Here is an 18,141-nt window from a genome sequence, read left to right as displayed (position 1 = left end):
TTATTAAGATTCATATACTATATTGGATTATTGCTACTGTGCTTTGGCTCACCCTATGTGGGAAAACCATTTTCAAGTGCTGATGATATGCCTCCGCTAAGGTAGTAGCTTGGGAGGACTTGGAAGCAAGAGCTCCATTTTGTTGTATTTATTTGTATAAGCCTAGGGCTATAATTGTATTGGATTTAAATTCATTTTGTTGTAACCAAGCACTATCTTGGAAAGATGTAAGCCTTTAAGGAACTTCTTATTGTTCAACTCTCATTCTGTTTCCTTATCATGTAACATATGCTATAGATTCAGGATTCTGCTTTTGAATGTATACCTGCATACGTTACTCTTTCGAACAAAAAATTAGAATTAATGGAAGATAATTACTTTATCATTATTGTTATTTATTAATGTTGTAGATGGGTTATAGTATTTATTTCAGGATGTTACAACTTGGTATCAAAACGTACCGAGTTTGAATACTTTGGGTACGTGGGAAGTGGTTCTTACCACAATGGGTCTATCTCACTGGATAAAGATATTTGTATGTATGTTATGCTATGTGATAACATGTTTATGTGGCTAAATGCGTATGAGATTTAATTTCTAAGATATTGATCGTGTGACACCCCCAAAATAATACAATAAAGATAACTCATATGCGGAATAAATATGAGAAACAACATACTTTCATATATCAGAGTTCACTATCTAACAACCAGTTAAATGCCATGTAGGCTTACATCGTTCCAAGTCATTGCTTAGTTACACAAATTGAGTCTCGCTCATTTCATCTTAAGCCCTTGGCTTTACAAATAACAAACATACACACAACAAGACATAATTAAGAAGCTCTTGCTTCCTGAAAGTCCATCCACGCTATTGCCTTGGAGGAAACATCTCACATGCACCTGAAAATGGTATTCCCGTATAGGGTGAGCCAACAGCCCAGTAGAAATAATTTAACACAATTTATGAGGTTTAGTAAAGGTATAAATACCACGTACATAAACAATACCGATACTGAAACATCCACAAGGCCTGCATATCCATATGCCACTAAGACCAATCTTATTCCATTTTCCTTCAATTCATTTCCAGTTCATATATGCTACTCAATTCATGAGTTAAATTCATTATCTTTCAACAACCAAAATGAGACTACAACTCAATGGTTTTCAATTATGCAAAACATACATAAACACTTCAAATCTGCCATTTTACGGATATTTCGTTTGAAGGAATCAGCACCCATTTATATATAAATTTTCGAGTCTTTCACCCAGGACACTATGGCCAACTTACTTTAAATGGAGTCCATCCCCTTTCTTCTTCCAAACAAATATATATATACAATATATTTATAAACATAAGTGCATATGGAATACATCCCCTTTCTCCTTCCAATAAACATACATATATAATGTATTTATAGCATGGTCATATTCAATGACACCAACAATGGATTAGCATTAAATCGCCTAACCCTCATGTAATTTCTACAACAATCATAGCTATCCTCCACCGATAGCCCAATGCAATTATTTCTAAAGAGATGTTCAATATCAAAATAAATAGTTTATTCAAAACTTTCATAGGTGAGATAATAAATATCCAATATCACCATTTATAACCATAACCTTCTAATTTCGCATTTTCAAATGTTAATCCCAATTATTTATGCAAAATAAGGATTTAATCAAATTAGGGCAAAATCCCCCTTTTACCAAATATCAACCCAAACACCAAAAACAACTATTTTGGCACAATACAACTATATTCAAACCTCAAACCCATTTATACCAATTTCATCAAAAACCCCTCTATTTCATATGATACCCAAAACTTAGATTTGTCCAAACCACAACCAAATCTCATCAGCTATACACAATAGCAAATAACTAAGCTAAAAGCCATATTAGAGTGTCGAAAATCCCTACCTCAAGAAGAGAAAATGAGCAAAGCAAGGTTGAACTCCAAAAGTGACGAAACCCACTTTTACTTAGATCAATACGAAGTTCTTGAAGCCCTCTACCTTATTCTCAAAGACGTTAGGGTCAAGAACTCAATGGATTTAGATGAAATCTTAGAGAGAAGGTGAGTTTTTAGAGAGAGAAGCTCAAGATCTGGAAGTTTGGAGACTTTTAGAGAGAGAGAGAAAGCAGAAAAGTGATCTAAAATGTCACTTTCACGATCTATTATAACATGGTATGCTCGAGCGTGGAAAGCTCCGCTCGAGTGTAAGACACAGACTCTCACTCGAGCGTGAAACTTTGCACTCGAGCGTGAAATACGCTCTCCCAGTATTTTTTGCAGACACAGTCCCCGCTTGAGCGCCCGAATTCCTGCTCGAGCGTGGAGCAAAATTTGTGAAGCCCGCTTGAGCGCAAGAATGCCCGCTCAAGCGAAAGAGCCAAATTCTGGACAACAAAGGCTTGGAAAAACAAGTAACCAACCTGCTCTAAACACACAACTACAACCCAATAACCAACATTAAGGGGAAGACAAGAGAAACAAGACATAAACCACCATCCAAACCATACAAACCCGAGTCCGGAACACCACAAGAGACGGGTCAAAACCAGGGTCGCTATAACCTCCCCCCCTTAAAGAATTTCATCCCCGAAATTACAAATCATGTTTCAAAACCATGTTTTAGCCAATTCCAAAATGATTACCAACAGCATATACGATGCTTCCAAGAGTGATACAACACCCACAATATTCCACATTCTCAAAACATATACGATGTTTATATTGAATCCATGTTCTTCTCAAACAATTATGACATATACAATGTTCTTACAAGTTAAAACAGATACAATGCTTATACTTTTCATTAACAAAATTAATTCTCAATACATGCTTATGCATCAACAAACAAGTTCGGATATTTCTCTCGGACTTCTAATTCACGTTCCCAAGTCGCTTCCTCGACCCGTGATGTTTCCACAATACTTTTACCAAGGGAATTGTCTTGCCTCGTAAGCCTTGGTCCCGTCTATCCAAGACTCTTACCGGTCTCTCCTCATACAAGGCATTCTTATCTACCTTTAAGTCAGTCCAATCCAACACATGTAATGGATCCGGCTCATATTTCCGAAGCATACAAATATAAAACACGTCATAAACCCCAGAAATCTGTGGCGGTAACTCTAAACGATAAGCAACCTCCCCAATCCATTCAAGGATTTCAAAATGGCCAATAAACCGAGGGGACAACTTCCCACTCGTCCCAAACCTCATTAAACCCCATCTAGGTGATATCTTAAAAAAGATATGATCTCCCACCTCAAAAGACAAAGGTCTCCTCCTATGGTCGGCATAACTTTTCTGGCAACTTTGAGCCATAGCTAACCTCTTACGGATAAGTGTCACTTTCTCCTTTGTTTCTCGAACCAACTCTGGACCTAACAAAGGTGCATCACTCACCTCGGCCCAACACACAGGGGATCTATACGGTCGACCATACAAGGCCTCAAACGGTGCCATGCTAATACTCGATTGGAAGCTATTGTTATAGGCAAACTCCACTAAGGGCAAATGTCTCTCCCATGAACCCGTAAAGTCAATGACACAACCTCGAAGCATATCCTCAAGGATCTGAATAGTACACTCGGACTGCCCGTCAGTCTGAGGATGATACGCAGTACTAAAGGTCAATCTAGTGCCCAAGGCACTCTACAAACTTTGCCACAATCGGGCAGTGAAACGCGAATCTCTAAGTTGGCCTCACCTTTGACTAGACTAACGAGGAAGGGGTTAAGTTTGTGTGGAGTGAGATTTGTGAAAAGTCATTCAATGAACTTAAAGTTAGACTTACCACTGCTCCAGTTTTGATCATTCCGGAGAGAGGATTGGGTTATTTGGTTTATTGTGATACATCTCGAGAAGGTTTGGGTTGTGCATTGATGCAAGAGGGAAATGTAGTAGCTTATGATTCGTGATAGTTGAAAACACACGAGAGAAATTATCCCATTTATGACCTAGAGCTAGTAGCGATGATCTTTGCCTTGAAGATTTGGAGACATTACCTTTATGGGGAGGACCACAAGAGTTTGAAATACCTATTTACACAAAAAGATTTAAATTTGAGACAAAGGCGGTGGATGTAGTTTATAGAGGATTATGACTTTGAGTTACACTATCATCCAGGGAAGGCTAATGTGGTGGCTAACGCTTTGAGTAGGAAGTCCATTAGTAGTGTAGCTAGTATTGCCATCCAGAAATGGGAGATGTTGGGTGCAATTGCCAAGTTTCACTTGCATCTTAGAGAGTCCGTCGAGTCAGCTGCTTTGTTTACTGCAGTTGTATAACCTACACTTGTGAACCGGGTTATAGAAGCCTAGCGGGGTGATATTGAGGTAGAAACACTCCGGGAGAAAATTTCTAGTAGGAAGGTAGAGAATGCTTGAACGTGTATTCTAACTCGAGTGTTAGATACCTTGACTGCCTTTTCGTGCCGGAGTCCTACTGAGAATATGTAATCTGAGAGTTTCGCCATTCATGCCTTACGGTACACCCGGGAGGCACAAAGATGTATCATGATTTTAGCCACTAGTTTTAGTGGAGGGGAATGAAGAAGGACGTAGCCGTGTTTGTATCGAGGTGCCTTACTTGTCAACAAGTGAAAGCCGAACATCAGAGACCAGCGGGTTTGTTGCAACCCTTGCCTATAGCTGAGTGAAAGTGGAAGCATGTCACGATGGATTTTGTTATAGGTCTTTCGAGGACTCAACGGGATAATGATGCCATTTGGGTGGTAGTTGATTGATTGACTAAGTCAGCACACTTTGTATCTATGCGCACGAGTGACTCAGTGGATGTCCTTGCCACCCTATAGGTTAGTGACATAGTTCGACTTCATGGGGTCCCTATGACTATCGTTTCGGATACAGATCCACATTTTACGGTTCGGTTGTGGTAGAGTCTACAGAATGCCTTGGGCACTAGATTGACATTTAATATTGCTTATCATCCTCAGACTGACGGGTAGTCAGAGCGTACCATTCAGATCCTAGAGGATATGCTTTGGGGTTGCATTCTAGACTTTAAGGGTCGTGGGAGAGGCACTTGTCTTTAGTAGAGTTTGCCTATAACAATAACTTCTAGTCGAGTATTAGCATGGCACCGTTTGAAGCCTTGTATGACCGGCCTTGTAGACTCCTGTGTGTTGGGCCGAGGTGGGTGATGTACCTATGATAGGACCTAACTTGGTTCGGGAAACGACGGAAAAGGTTATGCTTATTCGTAAGAGGTTGGTTACGGCTCAGAGTTGCCAGAAAAGCTATGCCGACCAAAGGAGGAGACCATTATCATTTGACGTGGGAGATTACGTCTTTTTTAAAATATCACCTAGACGGGTTTGATGAGGTTTGGGAAGAGCGGGAAGTTGGCTCCTAGATTTATTGGGCCTTTTGAGATCCTAGAGCGGATTGGGGAGGTAACTTACCGTTTGGCCTTGTCGCCACAACTTTCCAGGGTTCATGACGTGTTTCATATTTGTATGCTCTGGAAGTATGAGCCAGATCAAGATCCTTCACACGTGTTAGATTGGACCGAGTTAGAGGTAGATGAGGATGCCTCGTATGAGGAGAGACCGGTTAGAGTTTTGGATACTTGAGACCAAGTTTTGCGTGGCAAGACAATTCCATTGGTAAAAGTGTTGTGGAGACATTACGGGGTTAAGGAAGCAACTTGGAAACGTGAAGCAGAAGTCTGTGGGAAGTATTTGTCGATATTTGAACTTGTATTAGAAATCTTGTCATGTTAATGTAATATACACATTGTGTATGTTTTGGAAATGTGAATTGTATATTCAATAATGGGCATGTGTTTATCATGGTGATGAGAATGAATGACTGATGGATGGGTCATGGTGGTGAAATTGAATTGCCATAATTATTGTAATTGGTTAAAATACGTGGACGAAATTCCTTAAGGGGGGAGATTATAGCAATATTGATTTAGACTCGACCCATTTATTTCTTTTGAATCTGGGAAACCATATCCGTAGCGATCGTCCTTCCCTCTTTTCTTGTTAGGTTTTGGTTTCGAGAGTCGACACCATCTTTGGTGATGTCGACACTGCCTTTTTTTCTTTGTTTTGTTCTGCTCCTGAGGTCGACACCAACTTCTTGATGTGCTCTTGGTGTGGCTACTGAAATTTGGGGTTGACACCAATCTTAGTGGTGTCGACACTAGCCCTATTGTTGGCCTCTGGAGTCGACCTTTCCAATGTTGCTTTGTTCTGGGTTGCCTACTACAAAATAGGGTCGACACGATTGGTTCCTAGGGTCGACCCTCATCTGCTACAAAACGTTAGTGTCTCAGCTTTTCTTCTTGAGGGTCGACACCGTTGTCTCGAGGGTCAACCCCTGTGAGTTATTTCCAGATTTTTGTTTGGCTTGGGCCCTACTTTGGGGGGATTTTGACTTGTTCTTTTCATTTGACTTTGGAGCAATTATTCTGTTAATACCTAGTCACTATAAATAGACCCAAAAGCATTTCTCTCTCATGAGTTGTTTCTCTTTCTCCCTCATCATCTGTGACTTCTCTCTCTTTCACTCAAAACTCAACTTTTCTTACTTACATCTTCAGATCTACTCACCTAGAGGTACCTCCTCATCTTGGTCCTTTGAAATAGATTGTAGATCATGTCAAGAGCTTCCTTTTGAGCCAAGTGGTTCGTGATTTCATTGACGTTGAGTTTTTTCGAGTTCTCTTCTTCCGCCTTCTAAGCTCGAGGTAGGGATTCTCCTCGCTTCCTTATGAGTTTTAACTTAGTTATTTGTTTTTCATAAAACAATATTGTGAAAAAATGGATTTTTGAACAATCATGAGTTTTGGTTCGAAATCAATAGGAGGGGGTTTTCAAATGGTTTATTGGGAACTGTTGCAGATAGATATTTATTAATGAGATATGATGAAATGATGGGTTTTTACCTTGGGAAATGGTTTATAAAGGAAAGAGGGTTTTTACCCTAGAAATCTCAAATGTTGATTTTGTATAAATGGAACTGATATTGAAAAGGTGAAATTGAGTTGATATGTATTATCACTCACATTTTGAAATTTGAAAAGTTTATCTTTATTGAAATTATCTATTTGTTTAGAGATATCTATTTTAGGCTATCGGTGGAGGATAGCTATGATTGTTGTAGAAATTGTATGAGGATTAGGTAAATTGAAACTACTTTCTCATCCACTTGCATTGGCATTGTTACACCTTTAATACATGGAAAACATATATTGTCTTAAGAAAAATGGGTGAATTTAGGAGAAAGTTATTGTTACATCAAATAAGTTGGCCTATGTGTCCATGGTGAAAGTCCTAAAAACTACACGTATACATGGGTGCCGATCCCACGGACGAAATATCCGTAAAATGGCAATAATAGTACTTGTATAGCCTACGTTTACATGGGTGCCGGCTTATGGTTTCCCACGGACAAGATTTCAGTGAAATGTGACCCTTGTCTAAAGATTCCTAGAATTGTGATTCATTACCCTGTTTTCTAATGTAAAGGAAATGATTCTTGAACTGTGGCATGAACCTGGCATAACATGGTTTTGGAAAGGGATATAAAATGTTTTGTCATGAGCATTACATATGCATTTCACCCTTATATCTTTGTTAAGATTCATATATTGTGTTGAATTATTTTTACTGGGCTTTGACTCACCCTATGTGGGAAAACCATTTTCAGGTGCTGATGATATGCCTCCGCCAAGGTAGTAGCTTGGGAGGACTTGGAAGTAAGGGCTCCATTTTGTAGAATTTATTCATACAAGCCTAGGGCTTTAACTATGTTGGATTTAAATCCATTTTGTTGTAACCAAGTACTGTCTTGGAAAACTGTAAGCCTTTAAGGCACTTCTTATTTGTTCAACTCTCATTCTGTTTCCTTATCATGTAACATATGCTATAGATTCAGGATTAGGCTTTTGAATGTATACTTGCCTATGTTACTATTTTGTATAAGAAATTGGAATTAATGGAAGATAATTACTTTATCATTGTTGTTATTTATTAATGTTGTGAATGGGTTATAGTATTTATTTCGAGGCGTTACAACGGAAGGCAGTGGTTCAAGGAGAGAGAGAGAGAGAATATAGATTGGCGACCGCAGAGGTGGTAGCATCAGCAGCGATGAAGAGCCTTTGAACATGGAGATGAACAACGGTGTTGGAATGGTAGTGTCTTGGAGAAGTAAGGTGGCTGTGATTGAGGATAGGTGGCGGCGATGATGGAGATCGAAAATAGGGGACAACAATGATTAGGGTTTAAGGACCATGCTAACAAGCGCCAATCTCTTAGTAACCTTTTCAAGGAGGTAGGTATCTAATTTGATATAATTGTTCATATAGAGGTAGGTTGAGTAATTGCTACGATTCGCTGGAAAATTACTCTGATTTTATTTTCTCTCTTTCATATATCAATCACAATTTGCATTTTAGTGTCACTTTCAAACTCAGATTGATGCTTATATTCTGGATTGTCGATTCTTCATCATCAATTGATATTGTTTCTTCTCAAATTGTAAGTAGTTGGGAAGAAATTCGTTCTTAGTATTTTAATACATATATGTTGTTTCTTTCAGATCAAACCCGAGCATCAATCAACAGTAGTGCACAGATCAACAAGAGCTTATTCATGGTTTATATATATATGCACAAAAGCAATGTATATGCCATGACCTGTTGAAGCTTGGGCTTTGTCGAGGAAGACTACCAGGCACAATAAACTGCAATCCCACTCACACTGCCATAAAAGATGAGAGAGATAGAGAATGGGTGTTTTAGAGAGAGAAAGAGTGTAGACTCAACCTCTGTGCTGGTGTTTTGGTAGCAAGTAGAGAACTAGTGTTGGCAAGAGAGAGACCCATAAATGGGTTTGTAGAGAGAGATATTCAATTTCAACATATAGGGATTGTCCTTTGTGTTCTTTTTTCTTTTTTCTTTATTGTTGTTGTTGTTGTTGAGAAACATATTGCAATTGAACAGATATGTTTAAAAGATACATATAAATTTGAATGGATAGGAGTCAAAATTCAAACAAATAATAAAAAAAAAAGATTAGTGAATTTAATAGATAAGAGAAAAAATTGAGCAAATAATAAAATTGGACATATATTTGAACAGATAAGGGAAAAAATTGAACAAATAGTTAAAAAATTTAAACAGATAGAAAATAATTTTGACATATAGACAAAAGATTTGAACAAATAGAAAATAATTTGAACAGATAGATATAAATTTGAACAGATAGTCAACGAAAATAAACTGATAAAAAATTTAACAAATAAATTAAGGGATAAAATTGAAAATAAAATTTTCTTCCAAAACAATGAAAAAACTTCTCACCAAACTATTTCACAAAGGACCTCACCAATAAAAAACGTCCACTGAATCTAATGCCTTATATCATCTTTAGATTAGATTTATCACTAATTTACTCTTTTTCTTTTCCTTTTTGAAAAAGAATTACTTTTTTTTCTTAAAAGTTAAAGGCTGCCTAAAAAATATGACAAAATTGAAATTCACAATTTAGTTCTTCCATTATCTTTCAGCATTAATAAAGTAATCAATAATATTAGTATTAAAAAAATATTAATAGGGAAGAATCTAGAATTCTAACAACGGGTTGAATATGTTCTAACCAAAATTGAAAAAAAAATATTATTGACTAAAACGTAAATTTCTATCAACCAAAAAAAAGTAACAAATAATATGCAAAGACATATATAAATAAGTATTTTTTTATATATTTCTCTTGAATTACAAAAAGATAGCAATTTTAACACATTTTATCAATACTAGTTGTGAGAAACAAAACCATTTTTTTTAAGAGGTTATCTTTTTACCCAAATTATTAATTTTATACTTTTTGCATTATGTTTCATATATATAGATATAGAATGTATGGATTGTGCAACTAATTAATCTTTCTTAAAACGTAAAGAGGGTAAATCCGTATAATTTTAAAATAATTACTAGCCAATACTAATATATGAGTGAGTGAACTCGTAAGGGGCCGATTGCTCCTGGGTCCATCATTGATGAGACCCATATATTTGTGAAGGAGGATCCCCTCTAGTACAGATTTTGGATTGGAGGACATTGTTTGGGCTCGTGTGGCCTATTATGGCTTTCGTTTCGATGATCTGAACAGTTCATTTTGTCAGGTATGTCGTGTATTTCATCCAAAAAAAAAAAAAAGGCCAAGCCAATAATTGTAACTTATTTAATTTATGGTGTTTGTCATTAAAAAAAATATATGATTTATTTTTAAAAACACAGCTATCGTATCAACCTAATTTTTTTTATGGAAGAAAATCACGAAGTACTTGACAAAATGAATGGTTTGAACTATAAAAACGGAACCCGTGATGAGCTGCATAGGTCCAAACAACACCATTAGTCCAAAATCTGGACTGGAAGGGATCTTATTGCTGCATTTGAAAAAAAAAGAAGAAAAAAAAATGGCAAATTACACTTTTTACCCCCTCTAACTTGATTCAAATTTTACTTTGGTTCCTATTATTTTAGTTTGAATAATTTAATCTCTACACTTTAAGTTCAATTTCAATTTAGTCATTCCGTCTAAATTTCTATTATTTTTTTCTGTCTAAACACTCCAAGAAATTGACAGCTATTTGAAAATTATCAATTTTAACCTTTAACTTGAAATGAAAGACCAAATCAACACTAGGCTTAAAGTGTAACATTAAATTATTTAGTTTAAAATAAAATTAAAATAAAAATACAAGAGTTAAACGTGTAATTTATCGTAAAAAAAATTTATGCCATGCAGAGAAAATCCCATTCATCACCTTACCAAAGTTGTTAGAAGCTTGTAAAGCGGTTCAACCTGTTTACAAGTATTGTTTGGTTTCTACGGAGTTTCTTACATTTCTTGTTCCATTTGTCGCAGCAAAGACATGAATTATCATATTCATATTCATATGGTATCCCGATATTGGCACAATTGTCATTTTCATCATAAATATTATTTTTTTCACAAAATTTTAAATCAAAATATTATTTGTGGCCACATTATGAAAGAAGAACTCCTATTAAAATTTGGCATTTTACTAAATTTTGTGCTAAATTTAGCAATGCCATATATTGACAACTCTTTTCTTCTGAACTTGATTTGAGCATCTCCAACCCAATGCTCTCAATTAGAGGATGGAAATAAAAAAATTAAAAAAGAATTTATTTAAAAAGTGAATGTAGAGTATCTCACTGTTCACTCAAACGCCAACTATAAATCTTCATTTTCTTCTCTAAAGATTTTCCCCAAATTTTTTTTTCTCAAAAAGTGAATAATTTTTGTTCATTAATAAATTTTTAATTAAAATTTTTGTTTGATTTCACTCTTGTTAACGATATCAACTTTATAAAAAATTAAATGTACATATTAAAAATTATTTGTATTTTATGACATATAACCAAAAATACAAAAAAATAGAAAATGATTGGTAGAAGAGGTTGAAAGGAAAGGTTTTGAGGACAAAATTGGTTTTTTAGAAAATAAATAACGTTATGGAGACATTCCTATATTTCACACTATTTGTATATTTGAAGAATCAACCCATCCTTCTCTCAAATGAAGATGGTTTTAAAGGATGGATTGGAGGTAAAAATCCTTCATATACGTAGATGCTCTCTACTAGAGGATTTTTTATTCAAAAAGTGAATATTGAATATCCCACTATTCACTCAAACTCCAACCACAAATCTTCATTTTCTTCTCTAAATATTCTCTCCAAAATATTTCTCTTAAAAAGTGAATAATTTTTGTTTATTAATAAATATTTAATTTTCAAATTTTTGTTCAATATATTTAATAGAGGAAATTTCATTTTATCCCCACATTATACAATGATGATCAATTTAACCCCTATATTTCTTATAATTTCAATTTTATACCTAAATTATTTGATTTTGGATCAATTTTACCCCTTTCGTTAACTGCCTTTTATAATCAAATGGAAGTTGCTAACGTGGCACTGAAATTTCATTTGAAATTTTATTTTGCCCTCTCAAGTTTGGGGTCTAATTGACGGTTTGGGGTAAAATGACATCTCGAATGAAGACAGCAGCAAAAGTCGTCTAATTATAGACGACAACTGACAGCAAAGGTGAAATTGATCCAAAATTGAATAGTTTAGGTGTAAATTTGAAACAGAGCTGATAGAGAGCTCTAATAGAGCTGCTCTAAAAGCAGCTCTAGTGAGCTGGCAATGCGTGAAAAATAAAAAATAAAATAAAAAAAGGAAAAAGACAAAACAGAACAAGGAAAAAGACAAATTAATGCTATTTTAGAGCTCTAAAACATTTTTCAAATTTGAAATTATAAGAAGTACAAGGGTTAAATTGGTTATCGAGGTATAATTTAGGATATAAAATGATATTTCCTGTATTTAATATTAAACTCATTTTAAAGATATAGTTTTGCTCTTTTTAATGATATCAACTTTATAAAAGTTAAATATACATGTTAAAAGTTATTTGTATTTTATAACATGGAAATGGTTTTAGAGAACGGGTTGGAGGAATAAATCCTTCATATATAAAGATATAGAAGGTGGATTAGAGATGTTCTAACAAAGTTATTATAATTGGGAAAATTTCAATTCAGGATGATTTTGAAAAATAATTACAAATAAATAGTAAATTTTATAAATATTAATAATTAAAAATATTATTTTTTCCATAAATTTATAATAATTTTATGAAACTATCACTCATCCATAATTTTCTCATTATAATTTAGAAATAACAATTACAGTCATGGAGTTAGTTTTTCTAACAACTGTTTTTATTTTCTATCAAAATTTTCTTTTAAGGAAAATGTATGGTGGCACAAATTCTGTGGTTCAAATGGCCCGAAACTGTCAAAACGACGTCGTTTTAGATGTTTTGAGCCATTTGAGCACAGAATTTGTGGCCACCTAGCATTGCTGTTCTTTTAAAGTCCTGCTAGCTAGCTGCCACTCAAGTAAAAGGAAAGGAAATGAGTAAAAATGTTGCAAAATGGGCCATTGACAATGAGAGGCCATTATTTTTTCTCTATGATTATGATTTCAAAAGTAGAGAATAGAGAGAAGCATCCAAAATCATATTCTTTATTCAATCAGGGCCGGCTCTGAATTTCCTCTCTCTCTCTCTCTCTCTCTCTTTCTCTCTCTCTCTCTCTCTAATATTGCTCTGTTTCATACATTCCTTCCTGGGATCTTTTGCAGCAAAGACGAGTAGACATGGAAGTGGTGGGAATCTTCGTCTCTCCCTTGCTAAAAGCTGTGATTAACAAGCTGTTGTCCTCTGATTTAATCGACTTAGCACGTCAAGGGGGTGTCGACACTTCCATCAAGAAGCTGAAGAAGTCATTTGAAGATATAAATGATGTTCTTGCTGATGTAGAGGACAAGCAGATATCCGACAAGGCTGTCAATAAGTGGCTGAAAGAGCTCCAGCATTTGGCTTACGGTGCGGACGATGTGTTGGACGAGTTTGGCACTAAAGTTCTACGCAAAAAGCTGATCATGGCAGATGCTGATGTTGGTGAGGCCAGCACAAGTGGTAAGGTACGACGATTCCTCCTTCCTACTTGTTGCACTGGTTTTACTCCAACAGCGATTTCATTCAATTTTGCAATTCGGTCCAAGATAAAGAAGATCAATGGTCAGTTACAAGATGTTACTACAAGAATTAAGGAACTTGGTTTGGTCAAAAAGGCTATTGGGGGGACTCATAAGCCTACAAATGCGTGGCCGAGACGAGAAACCACATATTTGCTGGATGATCCTTTTGTTTGTGGCAGAGATGAAGATAAAAAACGGATTGTTGAATTGCTTCTTAGAGATACACCAACTCAAAACAAAGTCGATGTCATTCCCATCATCGGCATGGGTGGGATTGGCAAGACTACTCTAGCTTAACTCATTTATGATGATGATGGTGTCAAAAACCATTTCGATCTAAAAGGGTGGGTTTGGGTATCAGAGGAGTTTGATGTTAAGACAATAACAAAGGCAATTCTGGAGTCATTCACTCTCCAGTCATGCGATTTGACAAAGTTAACTGACCTTCAAAGTAAACTTGAGGTCATGCTGGCAGAAAAAAAGTTTTTGCTTATTTTAGATGATGTGTGGAACCATAGAGATGAAGAGTGGAGTTCACTACAATCTCCATTGCGAGCTGGAGCACATGGAAGTAAAATCATTGTGACAACACGAATCGCAGCTGTTGTGGAAAAGGTGATGACTATTAAATTTCACAATTTGCCAAGCTTATCACCTGATGTTTGCTGGTTAATATTTTCCTGTCATGCATTCAAGAATATAAATATTAGTGAACATCCAGAATTGGAATCAATTGGCAGGCAAATTGTTGCCAAGTGCGGAGGCTTGCCACTAGCAGCAAGGGCCCTCGGTGGCTTATTACAATGTAAACAAAATGAGCATGAATGGAAAATGGTACTCACTAACAATATATGGGATAAACCATACGAGGAAAGTGGCATTCTCCTAGCACTGAAATTGAGCTATCATCATCTCCCTTCCCATTTGAAGAGGTGCTTTGGTTATTGTGCAATTATCCCAAAGGATTACGAATTTGGGAAGGATGAATTAGTCTTGTTATGGATGGCAGAAGGTTTAATTGAACACCTAGAAGGTGGAGAACAAATAGAAGATGTAGGCCGCAGGTATTTTCACGAATTGGTGTCTAGGTCATTTTTCCAATTGTCAAGGCATAATAAATTGCGATTCATAATGCATGACATCATCAATGATTTGGCTCAAGCAGTTGCAGGGGACATCTGTTTTAGGTTGGAGAAAAATTTAGAGGGCGGCAAGCAGAACAAGATTTCAAATAAAGCTCGACATTCATCTTATGTTGGTAGTGAATATGAAGGAATCAGAAAATTCAAAGCTTTCGATGATGCCAGATGCTTACGAACCCTCTTAAGGTTTTCGGCGAGTGCATTCAACTACACAACAAGGTACTTGATTCATGATTTGTTGCCAATGTTAAAGTATTTACGTGAGTTGCGTTTGTGTTGTTGTGGGATTGATGAACTACCAGATTCCATTGGAGATCTAAAGCATCTACGGTACCTTGATGTATCCCATTCTCGAATTAGGAAGTTACCTGATTCGGTGGTAACTCTCTACAATTTACAAGTCTTGTTTTTGAAATTTTGTGTTAAACTTGAGAAGTTGCCTCTAAACATGGGGAGGCTAATGAACTTGCGCCACTTTGACATGACTGGCGTGCATATTCCATCATCAGAAGAGATGTCACTACATATAGGTAAATTAACTAATCTCCGAACATTGTCAAATTTTATGGTGGGTAAAGATCGTGGGCGTAAAATAGGAGAGTTGAAAAACCTATCACATATTCAAGGGGCAATACACATATCAAGAATGGAGAATGTCAGTGGTGTTAAGGATGCAGTGGATGCCAATTTAATGTCTAAGGAGGAGGTAAAAGAGTTATCACTAGACTGGGATGAATCTCATAGTTCACAGAATGACATATTTGAGAGGGATGTGCTTGACGTGATGAGGCCTTTCAAATTTTTGGAACGACTCACCATCAGTGGGTATCGTAGTACAAAATTTCTGAACTGGGTTGGAGATGTTTCATTCTCTAAAATGGTATTCATGCGATTAAAAGGTAGTAAATATTGCACATCTTTGCCACCACTTGGACAACTACCCGTGCTTAAAGACCTTTACATTGAAGGAATGAGTATAATAAAGCGCCTAGGTTGTGAGTTCTATGGGCAGCAGTGTGGTGCCAAACCTTTCCTCTCTCTAGAGAGACTGAGCTTTGAGTTTATGACAGAATGGGAGGATTGGTCTGCTTTTGAAACAGAGGGAGTTCAACCGTTCAGTCATCTCAGTGAGCTTTCCATCATAAATTGTCCCAAACTTGTTGGAAGATTACCAAATGATCTTCCTTGTCTCAATTCTCTCAAAATTGATGGTTGTCCGCAGTTATTGATTGATGTTTCGAGCCTCGTTCAGCCATCACTTGCGTCCTTGTCAATGAATTATGTTATGCTCCCAAGCCTTCCAGCACTCTTAGGGATCAAGAACACGATCGAACTTGGTTCCCTCACCTTGGATATTAGCCGTGTTAGAGTTCTCGACTCCCTCTGCGATCCAAGCCCAACTGATGAAGAGTTACTGGCTAATGAAATATCTGAGCATTTGACTTCAATAACTACTTTGCGTATTTCTCGTGTTGAAAAACTGGTGTTCCTACCGGCATGGTTTACTCAAGATTTGACGCGACTCGAGAAATTGGACATTAGTAACTGCCAAGAACTCTTAACATTGTGGCGGAATAAGGTGAGAATACAACTATGTCTCCCTGCCCTCTGCCATTTGAAGATTTCTTGTTGCCCCAAAGTCGTTTGCTTGTTTGAAGAAGAGCAAGAAAAAAAAAGGAAAAGGTTCAAAAAAGCAGCAACATGAGGGGCTGCCTTGCATGACGAGACTCGAGTATTTAACAATTGAAGAGTGTGGAATGCTGAAGAAACTGCCACAAGTTCTGCACACATACACATCTCTTGGGGTGCTTAGAATCTGCAATTGTGCAAGTCTGATCTCTTTTCCAATGAAAGGTTTGCCATCTATGCTGAGAGAACTTGGGGTTTCAGGGTGTGATGCTTTGGAGTCCCTACCCGAGTTGATGACACTCAATAATCTGCAAGAGTTGTGGGTTGTTCGCTGTGCATCACTCACATATTTATTGTCAAGAGGTGGGCTACCATCCACACTAAAACTACTTCGGATTCAGGAGTGTAAAAATCTGGAGTCACTTTTTGCAGAGGAAGGGATCAAAATTGATTGTCCATCTCTTGAAACTATTCAAATTGATGGTTGCAAGAGTCTCAAATCTTTACTTGAAGCCAATAATCTCAAGAATCTCAGTCAATTGCAGATATACAATTGTTCTAATCTGGAGCCCCTGTCACTTGGTGGTCGTGATGAGAACAACAACATCAACCAACTCACTTCGCTTCAAAAGCTGTGTTTAGTTGATTGCAGAGCAGGAATGGTCTCCTACTTTGTCAAGGAAGGGAGTTTCCCCACCAACATCACTTCACTTTGTATCGGGAAATTGAGAGGGGACGACGTCAGTCAACTTCCAGTTCCGCCTCCATCTCCATTAGAGTGGGGTTTGCATAAACTCTCTTCTCTTACAACACTCACACTTGATGGCCGAGGTTGGCCGTGGGGAGATACGGTGTCCTTTCCAGAAGAAGGGATGTTCTTGCCCACCTCTCTCATCAAATTGAACATCCACCGCTTCCCAAGTCTGGAAAGACTCTCTTATGAGGAGTTTCAAAACCTCACCTCTCTTGAAAGACTTGAAATCTGGAGTTGCCCTAGGCTCGCGTCCTTTCCAAAGGAAGGGTTGCCTCCCTCTCTTTTGCTTCTATCGATCTATAACTGCCCTGAGCTTGCAACCTTTCCAGAACAAGGATTGCCTCCCTCGCTTTTGTCACTGGACATCGGGCGATGTAAACCAATACTGAAACAGAAGTGTGAAAAGGGGAAAGAATATTGGCCCATCATCCAATACATTCCTTATGTAGAATTCTTCGAAGTATAAGCAGCCACCTACAAGGTACAAACAAACAAACACAAAATCTGTCCTACCATTTTTATTTATTTATTTGTATTCTCATTACCAATTTCAGATTTTTATCACAAATGAGGATTTATTATATTTGCATCCTCTAGCATCACAATATAAAAATTAAAAGGTACAATAAAAAATAATAAATTTTAAATTTGATCTTATACATATCAAATAATTTGTTTTAGTTTAATATTTAAATTTTTATCAAACAACTTTTCAACTTACAAACAAGTAAACACAAAATTTGTCATACCTATATTGGAGCATGTATATATTTTATATATTAAAATATTAAATATATAATTATATTCTTTTTTTTTCTCTATTTAGTTAGTTGTAATATATTTGTTAAAATATGAATTTTTGTTAGAGATTGGTATCAATTACAAATTATCTTTATTAAGTATAAATAAATATTATGTAAATAGAAAGTAATAATAAGTTTGAGTTGTTTTTCTTTTATTTCTTTAAGATTTG

At 36.4% G+C, this 18,141-nt stretch overlaps 1 protein-coding gene across 1 annotated transcript; it reads left to right on the top strand.

The window, feature by feature from the left end:
* Window positions 1-1,945: 1,945 nt before the first annotated feature.
* Window positions 1,946-17,634, top strand: LOC145816203 (putative disease resistance RPP13-like protein 1). The gene is made up of 7 exons (XM_082912500.1): window positions 1,946-2,088; window positions 8,470-8,533; window positions 8,595-8,650; window positions 10,076-10,178; window positions 13,245-13,920; window positions 14,005-16,364; window positions 16,552-17,634. The coding sequence occupies exons 1-7, from the start codon at window positions 1,946-1,948 to the stop codon at window positions 17,632-17,634; spliced, it is 4,485 nt and encodes a 1,494-aa protein (XP_082768626.1).
* The last annotated feature ends 507 nt before the right edge of the window (window positions 17,635-18,141 follow it).

The sequence above is a fragment of the Camellia sinensis genome, chromosome 2 (assembly GCF_055761805.1).
Source record: "Camellia sinensis isolate YWXY chromosome 2, ASM5576180v1, whole genome shotgun sequence".
Lineage (NCBI taxonomy): Eukaryota > Viridiplantae > Streptophyta > Magnoliopsida > Ericales > Theaceae > Camellia > Camellia sinensis.
Note: the sequence above shows the minus strand (reverse complement) of the source record. Positions and strands in the feature narration are given on the sequence as shown.

What these genes read in the sequence shown, in the direction of transcription:
- LOC145816203 (XM_082912500.1), top strand. Translation starts at nt 1,946, where the DNA reads ATGAGCAAAGCAAGGTTGAACTCCAAAAGTGACGAAACCCACTTTTAC. An exon ending in ATATTGTTTCTTCTCAAATT is followed by an intron (nt 8,534 to 8,594) that starts GTAAGTAGTTGG and finishes TGTTTCTTTCAG; the next exon opens with ATCAAACCCGAGCATCAATC. An exon ending in CATCGGCATGGGTGGGATTG is followed by an intron (nt 13,921 to 14,004) that starts GCAAGACTACTC and finishes TTTGGGTATCAG; the next exon opens with AGGAGTTTGATGTTAAGACA.